Consider the following 10,164-nt stretch of genomic DNA (forward strand, 5'->3'; position numbering starts at 1 on the left):
TCGGTATTTATAAGGATCAACTCAACGGAGATGCGGACCCTTAATTCCTAATTGGAAAGAACAACCTTGTTCATTTGATTCATCTGGAAAATGCATTAGTGATAATTCTAGTATGTTTTCAAAACATGTAGCGGCAAAGGTTAGAGATTATAGAAATATTCCGATGGTGAGAGATTGGCGTTTGATCAAGGAAAAAGACAAGGAAGTGTTCTGGAATAGAATAAAGGTATAAATATTTTTTTTTACTTGAAGATAGTAGAATAAGGCAATGATTATAATAATAATAATAATTAATTAGCTTGAATTTTTTGATGAATTTAGGACACTATAATTTTTCAAGATGAAGATATAGTGAAAATGCCTATGATCCGCCACATGATGCTTCAGATTGCGGAGCATGCGCATAAAGAGTATAGAAATAGATTAAAAAAAACTTATTATACTAATAAACCGGTCGAGGAGCACAACAACACTCCTTCTAATGTGAATCCTGGATAGTGGGTTCAGTTGGTGGCATACTGGAATAAAGAAAAAACAAAGGTAAACGTTTCATGATTTATTTTATTATACCTTAAAATTTGTCTAATAAATTCTCCCTTTTAGTAGATTGCCGAAAAAAATAAGCATAATCGGTAGTTGAAAACAATGAACCACACGACCGGTTCAAAATCTTTTGCAAGAGTTCGGGAAGAATTTGTATGGGTTGTACATTTTTAAGAATTGTAGTTAATTTTAAATTTAATATATAGTTGGTAGAAATTTTATTTTTAATATGAAGTTTGCTTAAAATTGTTTGTTTTTTCATTGAGATATAATTATAGCGGAATAAGCATGGGAATGAGGCATATCCTGTTTCTTTTTTTCGTCATTGTCATACACAAAAAGATAGAACTTGGATTGATGAAACATCTCAGCGCACATGTTTAATTGATTTTTTCATGTTAGTATTTCATTGTTATTAATTTTTAATATCTATAGTTTATTTTTCTGTTTTATGATTATTGAATTTTTATTTTTAAAAATTGTATTGCAAGGCAACCATGCAAAGCAATATTCAATCTTTGATTGAGTTTGGCCAAGAAGGCAATGATGAGCTTAGGACCCGAGTTTATGTCGAGATGATGGGTCCTGAGAGTCATAATAGAGTCCAAGGATTTGGACATGGGGTGACTCCGGATGTGGTGTCATATGCATCTTCTTCAGCTTCTACTTCTAATTCCTCTAGGAGGTCATCCATGAGTTCAGTTGCACTGTTAATGACTGAAAACAATGAATTGCAAAAGGAAGGATGAAGCTAATGCTAAACGATTAGTGGACCTAGAGGCTAAGATTCAACAAATAGACAGCCAACAGCAGCAACAAAATCAATTGTTGACGTTGTTACTGCAAAAAATTTAGCCGCCGCCACCGTATAGCCTGGGAATCCAACAGTCAGGCCAGCGTCAGCCTTCTTCTACATATCCATGCCCACAAGGAACCCAACCCTCGCCCCACAGTTAGCCTCCCCTTGCATATCCATACACAAGCTATAATCAGTAACCTCCTGTATATCCTATGTATTAGACGCCGCCCATACCATACATGTAGCAGCCATCCATGTCATACATGCAGTAGCCGCCATATCAAATGCCCGTATATCGACCTGAGATGGCTTCTCCTGATGGATTTTCCTTGGATGTTCCAACTGGAGGGTTTTCTGGAATGCTCGCGGGTGCTGCATTAGATGTGGACATGATGAGGGTTTTCGGATCACAAGGAGGATCTGAAGAAGGATCTAGGGCACATTCAGGCTCTGGTTCTGTTGAGTAGTTTATTTGGTTTGCTCTTTTGTCGGATATATATGACACTTTGGCTAGCATTTGTAGTTTCTATTTCTTTCTTTTTTTGTATGTTATATTTTAATGTTGGATTTAGTGTTTGTTATGGCGGATGAGTTTTTGTATGTTATGTGAGATATAAAATGTTCGTTATGGTGGATAATTGTTAATAGTTTTTATTAATGTTTGCTTTGGCCTATATATGAAATATGGTGGGAATTATTTTTATATAATTTTTGTAATTATTATTAATTAAAAACTGAGACAGATTTTATTATTATTATTGTTATTATTAATATATTTGGTGTCGCTTATGGAGGACAATTATTAATATATTTGGTGTCGCTTATGGAGGACAACATAATAATTATTTTATGTATCGAGATGTTATGTAATGTCGGTCATAACCGACATTAGTTTGAGTATTTTATTTATTTAACTGTTACGTGATGTCGGTTAGGACCGACAATAGGTTTGATATTTTAATTCTTTAATTGTTGTTTGATGTCGGTTAGGACCGCCATCATGTCAAAATTTAATGTCGCTTCTAACTGACGTAAGGTTAGATGTCACTTTTAACCGACGCCGTTATTCTTTTTTATTTTATATTACTTTGCTTCTTGGTGGAGGATTAAGAGGACTAACCGACATCAATACCCTTTTCGTGACGTTAGAAACAGTGTCGGTTCTCCTATCCGACATTGCACGATTTGATGTCGGATTTTTATCAAAAATCCGACAATAATTGGGGTTTCTTGTTGTTTTTACACCGCCAGTGATAGCCTCTTTTGTAGTAGTGCATGATCGATCTTTCTCTACTTTACAGTTCGAATCGACCTTCAAGTAACTTAACATAACTTAAACAGAATCTAATATGATAACAAATGGCTTTAACTGTTTTCCAATTTTTATTTGTTTTTGTGATGAAAAGAACATGTCATCAAGCAACATGTAGATCGTTTGGAGCCATTCCATGCATCAGATAAATCATGATGTCTTTTTGCATCGTCTGTTTTGTCGTTCAGGGCATTAGACATATCATTTGGTAGAGTCGTTTTGTCCATTCCAGCAAAGGGGCCTTCATTTGAACTGCATTATAGGATGTCGTTTTCTTGTCTAGACACCAATATTGGACATTATTGTAGACACCAATATTGGACATTATTGTAACCTAACAGCCAAGAACTGTGGGATTCACATTACTCCAGTAACAATTGTAGGAATCCTTATTGGACTCAACTAGTGTTGATAATAGTGAGTCGGCATATTTGAAATTATAAGTCAGTTGGGGTTTTTTAAATACGTGGAAAAACCATATCCTATAATTGAGGAGCTTCATCCATAGTGCTTGCGGTTTGAAGCACGTATTAGGTCCACTACATGCACGATGGAATTAGAGGCAACGGTGGAATAACCATCTTCCACGATAGATGGAAGTTGGGGAACACTAACTCTATAAAAAGAATTCCTTGCTCACAGAGAAATTCTTCTTCGATTTGGGACTATCACCATAAGAATATTCAGGTCTCTAGTGAGTAGAAGAGTCTCTTTGAAACACGACCATGTCTTTTGCAGGTTAGCTCCATCTATGTAATTAAAAACCATGATTTGTTCTAGGGTTCAATGTTAGAAAATATTTGATTTATTCCAACAACAATGCCTCATGTGATATCGAATATATATGTCTAAGATCACTTACCAACATTAGGATTCTTATTTTACAAATGGAGGTAATTTGACCTTAGCTTATGTTTGGCAAAGTTTTATGACGATTTCATTGACTCAACTTCATGTATATGATCGTGATCACTTTGTTGAAGATTACAAAAATTTCATATCAGAAATCAACAAAATTAAATGACTTATATTGATTTCGGATTGACATCAGTGTATGTTGTGCAAGAAGTACAATGTAAGTTAGAAAATAATATTGGTGTGATTATAGTAATGAGCTAATGACCCCATCTAAAATCTTGACAGAGCAGCTAAATAAACCATTATTGTTCAAGATAAATCTGTAGGTCATAAATACCCAGTTACTTATATACTATATAATTGTTGCAAATAAATGTTTATTTTTTGGTTGTCCACAAACATGTGTATTAGTTAATTTAGAGCAAATATACGTAATATGTATTTTGTTAAGTTCATTTCCTATAAGAATAGGTAAACTTGGCTGTAGTCTATAAAAATCAGCCCAAGATATAATTATATAGTAGCATAAGTTTTGAGACTGTTTTAAAAGATGATTACTGTGTAATCTGCCAATTAAAAATGTATCTGAGAGCCTCTGACAAAACAAAAGAAGTTCTAAACTTAATGGAGAAGCACCAGCTAGATGCTTTTCTAAAAGCGATGTGATATACTTTTTTGCAAAGTGATGAGTAAATTTTATACTATATATTTTACCTTATTCTTAGTGTTAATTTATTGGTTATTTTGTAAGAAGTTTCATACTTTGATTTATATTTTTAATGTAGGACATTCGACTTCCTCTGGAGAAAAAAATAGTTAAACAGATGAATTTTGGAGTGATTCTAATTGAAGGATGTTCATGAGTTTGTTGACTTGATCATGTCAAAGTTTCATAATTTTCTATTGAGCGATTTATTTATGGCGATCAAATAAAGGAGTAGCGTACAGTACTGTCAAAGTGATGTTTTCGGCTTCTTTGGATTTTTGGAGCCCAAGATGACCTTTGATGGGTTTGTGGCCTTCTGGAGATGTGTTAAGAACGTCCTGATCTTCAAAACAAGTTATCATGGGCTGGATTTGGAGGATATCGAGGCTAGAACGTGGCTGGACAAGTACTTAAGAGATTCTCCTAGCTTAATTAGGACTTTATTTTCTAAGATATTTTATTATTATTTTTAGTTTCCTAGTTGGAATAAAGGACCTAGTTTTTAGGAATTGTGCGATGCCTTTTAGATGGGATTTAAAAGGTTTTAGCCATCTATAGGTTAGGCACGCTTTCTTTTATGCAATTTGGGAAGACAGAGAATTTTGCTAGGGTTTTCAAGGGCTTTCAGATTTTCTACTTCAAGGTGTTTTCATTCTAATAATATTTCATATGATTTTAATTATGAATATGCATAATTAATTCTCTAGGGCGAAACCTTGAGCCTTAGCATGAATATGTAATTTTTATTTAATTGCTTATGATTGATTGCATGTATACTTTGAATTATTAATCATCGTGATTAAAACTATCTAATTGTTTTAATACCTGATCACCATTAGGATCTTTAGAAAAGTAATTTGATGCAATTTTGGTCGGAATGTTCCCTGAAATTGGCGTTGGCTTCTTGTGATTAATAATTGTAATTGCACTTAAGATGGACACCACGTGGGTTGCATGGTTTTTCAAAGGGTTTTCATAAAGCATAATGAGTCTTTCATGTTCAAAGTTGATCCGAACGTCTGGATGGGTTGCATGTTAGATATACGTTCTATGTTGGAGGTTTCAAGTACAATATATATTAGGCAAAACCTAACCTTCAAAGTGGCATGTGTAGATCATAAGTAATTGGTAAAAATCCATAGGATCGCTAGGTGATGGTGAAACCCTAGTGTTTTTCTAAATTGGTATTTAAAACTCTTTTCTTTTATCATATTTATTTTTAATTAAAATTCCTTTTTAATATTACCTAAATTCAAAATCACTTTTCTCAATTTTTAGTTTTAAGTAGTTAATTAGGAATTGTTTCTACATAAATTATTCAAATAGTCCTTGAGGAGAACGACCTTACATGAGCATCTATACAACAATAACCTTGTATTTTTGCAAGTATTTTGTGTGATTTTAACCCTATTTGCGTAGACAGTAAAATCGCTATCACAAAGCACTTGGATTTTAATTAAAAATTCAACAGTTTTCCTCTTAAAAAAGGGTGCCTATGAGAAGAAGTTCCAAAAATGGGATCTAATTTGATGGGATCACTATATATAAGCGAAAATGTGAAAATAAGTCATTTTCTTTTGAGTTTCTCCAAATAACAAAGTGTTGGGATTGAATTAACCAAGAAAATGTGAAAATTTGTTTGACTTATGATAGTTTTAAAAGAAGGCAAAAAAACACACATTATAATTTGATGGGATCATTATGAGGGACATTGGAAAACTTAGCCATTGTTTTAGATTATTGGATTTTTAGCCATTTACTTTTCAAGATTTAAAAATATAGTCACTCAACACTTCGTCAAACAGTATAGTTATTCGAGTTCACCCCTTGACCAGTGCTAAAACACCCCTAGAGCATGTTTGAGGCGATGGTTAAAATTCCTTCAAGTAAAAAATTGGCTAAAGTCTTTAGATAATCCGTAGTTTGGTGTCATAACCAAAGAATTATTATTTCATCTTATACAAGTTGCCTCTCCCAATATTAAAAGAAAGCACAAAAAAAGATCCTTGCAAAATTTAAACATATAATAGGCAGAATGTGTTGCTTTGACTTGTTCAAAATGTCCAGACCATGTAAACACTAATAAAAAGCTGACTTCTACATGACTAGATACAACATGTAGTGATCAGTTCACGTACTGGGTGTGCAATATGTCAGCTTTAAGCTACACACAACAGACAAGCTAGGACTTAAAAGCAAAATACAATGCTGCTGCAGGCAATATTGCACTATACATAGTACAACTAGCTAGTAATAGTGCAAATAAATAGTCGACGTACGTTTGTTTGAAATTGAGAGGTTAAAATAAGTATAGGACCCAGAACCGTAGTACTACTCATTGGACAATTGAGATCTTTCACATCATAGAAGAAGAACACAGAAAACACATAGCAAAAACCAAGACACCAAACAAGAGAGAGAGAGAGAGAGAGAGAGAGAGAGAGAGAGAGAGAGATGAATGCAGATGCAGATGCAGATGCAAATGCAGCAGTAGTAGTAGGGCTTTTTAGTGATTGTCTGTGAGGGTGGAGGAAGACAGAGCACTGTGGGAGGCTGTGGATTCTTCTTTGAGATCAGTGGCAGTGATAGGGAAGAGTTGAAGGGTCTTGAGGGGTGGTGTAGAAGTAGTAGTAGTAGTAGTAGTAGTAGTACTGCTGCTTGAACTAGTGCAACATGGGGATGGTGGGCTTACATCCATCATCATCATCATCATCCACTCACGACCGTACATACTCATCACGGGCTTCTCCATCTCCACCTTCTCTGGGATCTCCATCTTCCAGGTGTAGTTTATCATGGCATCTTCAACTCCCACCTATGCCAAAAAGGAAAAAAAACATAGTTAAAATAGCTTCAAGAAAAGGAAAATTAGATTAAGGACAAGAATGATGTATTCTGGTGTTTTTTACTTAATAAAAAACTTGTGTTGATTTTATTGTACACTTGTTAGTTAGAGGACAATAAAGATCAATGTCTTAGTGCGTGATACTCTTTTTCTTTCAATCCACGTTGACTGTTCTAGCAACACGGTTTTATTGACGTCACCGTTTGTACACCATGCATAGCAATGCATATTGTTATGTATACAAATTTGTTTCGCTCTTTAATGAAAATATCCTATTACCTTGAACAGAAAAATTGTTAATTATTCCTTTACTTTGTAAATTTAAGGGGGATTTAGATAATAGGGTTTAGATAAGATGATTCTTAGGTTCTTGAATCCTTCTTTTTAAGAAACGTCACCATCTGCAATGAATTCCATAGGTTTTGCTATTATGTATTTACAAGCTTGCTATTTTTTCTTACCTATTGTCAGTGATGCTAGGTCAATTCTCAAATACAAAAGAAATTTCTATAATCAATTAACGCCATATTTATGGCACAAATACAGTAATACAGTTCCAGGTTCAAGTGACTGGGGATTTCCATTTGTATGGTAAATTTTTGTATTGCACAATATTTACGTACGATAGTTTAGGTACAAATATTTTGCTCAGGTACCTTAGTCATTAGTTTCATTTGTATGACAAAGTTTTGCATGTATTGTATTTATATTTGTATAGGTACTTTAATTTAGGTCGATTAATTTTGATGCAAATAACATATGTTTATATGTTTATGACTGAAAGGTATCCGGTAACATGTGACATAGTAATAATAATAAAATAGAATAAATTGATTAATTTGAAAATGTTAACTTATATGATTACTAGCATTTACTTACACACTTTGTGTGTATGAACACATATTTTTTTTTTTTTGAAAAATGAGAAGGAGAGAGGGAGAGAGAGAACGTGGGGGGGGGGTGGGAGGTTTTTGTTTTTTATTTTTTTTGGTTTTGTAAATTTTAAATATTGGAAATATTTTAACATCACGTGTAAGTAAGGTTTTAATAAAAAAAAGTAAAATTTGGATATGTGAAATTACATTATTGTCCATCAATTTTTTTTTTGTGTGATAGAAGACTAAATAGTCTTTTCACCCTCTTTTGGTTGACAAAGAGAGTTTCATTAATGTAGTTTTAGACATCTAAAGACTATAATCACTATATAATAATAATCTTAAACCAGGCATTTATCTAAAAATAAAATTATTTAAGGATTAAAGTTAAGAGTTTTATGTTTACTCTATTACCACAAACACTATACAAACAGAGACACTACTTATATAGTTATATGTCTAATGAAGACCTAAAATAAAGGCAAGTAGAAGTTCATTTTAGAAAAACAACAGTTTTCACCTTTCCATACTTCTCCTCTTATGCTTTTGTCTTATATGATAAATATAGTTGCCGATTTTTTTCAGTATGATATATAGGATGTTTTACTCTGATAAAAAGAAAAAGGATGATTTACATAAGAAACTTTTGCTGCTAGATCTTTGTTAAGATCAAAATTCCGATGTATAGCGAAATATAGAATATTCGAGATTTAAATTAATAAATTTAAAAGGGTGATGAATTGTAGATAGGTGGTACTAAGTTTAAATTTATTAATTCAGTAAATTTAATAAATTCCATGTACTACTAACTTTAAACAGTAACTAGCATAGTGATAGAGAATGTGGAGTGAGAAGTTTTTTTTTATTTTTTATTTTTTATTTTTAATTAGAGATATATTAGGATTACATATAGGTGATGTTTTGGAAAAAAAAAAGAAAATTTTGATTGTGTGAAATTATATTTCTTATTCATATTCTGTTTTAATTAGAGAGTTAAACTGGTAATTTTATAGGTTTTTTTTTGTTGACAATGAATGTTTTATTACTTAATAGAGATTAGTAGAGATTAAGCTAAAACAATACTGACCCTAAGCAAGCATAAGGTAATGATTTTAAACATGAAGAAAAAAAAAAAAAAGAGAGAATATTCTGTCTTTCCACTACTGGTAAATATCTCATCATTGTGCATAAGTATATAATCAAGAGATAAATATATACACACGCGTATATATAATTATAACCTGAGGAGGAAGAAACCCAGTTGATGAGTAGTTATTGTGATGATGACAAGTATAAAGTTGCTTATGATGAAGAGCGGAAGGGACAGGAGGAGGGGTCTCAAGGTAACCAAGAAAGGTCTGCTGATTCAGCTGCTGCTCATAGTGGCAGTTACGGTAATTATGGTAATTATGATGGTGATAAAGTAGTTGCTGCTGCTGCAGTTGCTTACAAAGCTTTCTCCTAAGCTTCTGTCTGTCCCTTGCCTTGTGGTTCTGGAACCAGTAAAACACATTTTTGCCCTCAATCTTGCCATAGAAAGAGAGCTGGGCAGTGATGTGTTGGATTTGAGAGGCATTGGGGGTTCTGATTCCAGCCCTGTACATCTCTTCAAGGAGCATCAGTTGCTTTGGGGCAGGGCACCATCTTGATGATGATGATGAGTTAGCTGCAGGGGACATAATCGGTTTTTCTTGAATTGTGGACTTGGTTTGTGGTAGCTGTACGTACACAAAGAAACTAAAGTAGGGTTTTTGGTGTGGTTGTGGAGAGTGAAGGGTTGAAGTAGGGGGAGGTATAAATAGATAGACAAAGAGGAAGTATACAGTGTTAGATTTTAGATTTACCTTGAAAATAACATTCATTTGGTGGGAAGCCACACTGTGTAGACATAGTGTAGGACTTGGAAATTATATATTATAATTAATATTATAATATTTAATTTTTGTATGAATGAAAAATAAGAGTCATGTGTCATAGTTGAATTCAAATTCATGTGTTGTATCTGTTCGTTAGAACTTTAGGCAACAGTCATAATGTTTCAAAAATGGTGGCTTGAGTTCTATATAAACTTAAGCATCCCACCTATCTAATTGAATTAAGAGAAGAGTTTTCTCCGATGTTTTAGAAAAAATCCGAGTCGTGTCTTGAGAGTACGGAATATATGAAGTTCATCAGAGTCCGAAAATTGAAGTGCTTTGACTACAGATTATAGATTGTTGAATCCTG

The 10,164-nt window shown here is 33.2% G+C and overlaps 1 protein-coding gene across 1 annotated transcript; it reads right to left on the minus strand.

Moving 5' to 3' along the window:
- Positions 1 to 6,245: 6,245 nt before the first annotated feature.
- LOC103421773 (WUSCHEL-related homeobox 3-like) lies at positions 6,246 to 9,746 on the minus strand. The gene is made up of 2 exons (XM_008359821.4): positions 9,180 to 9,746; positions 6,246 to 7,033 (listed from the first exon to the last, which is right to left on the minus strand). The coding sequence occupies exons 1-2, from the start codon at positions 9,615 to 9,617 to the stop codon at positions 6,725 to 6,727; spliced, it is 747 nt and encodes a 248-aa protein (XP_008358043.3). The 5' UTR covers positions 9,618 to 9,746; the 3' UTR covers positions 6,246 to 6,724.
- Positions 9,747 to 10,164: the final 418 nt, after the last annotated feature.

This window comes from Malus domestica, chromosome 03 (genome assembly GCF_042453785.1).
Source record: "Malus domestica chromosome 03, GDT2T_hap1".
Lineage (NCBI taxonomy): Eukaryota > Viridiplantae > Streptophyta > Magnoliopsida > Rosales > Rosaceae > Malus > Malus domestica.

What these genes read in the sequence shown, in the direction of transcription:
- LOC103421773 (XM_008359821.4), bottom strand. Translation starts at nt 9,617, where the DNA reads ATGTCCCCTGCAGCTAACTCATCATCATCATCAAGATGGTGCCCTGCC. An exon ending in CTGGGTTTCTTCCTCCTCAG is followed by an intron (nt 7,034 to 9,179) that starts GTTATAATTATA and finishes TTTTTGGCATAG; the next exon opens with GTGGGAGTTGAAGATGCCAT.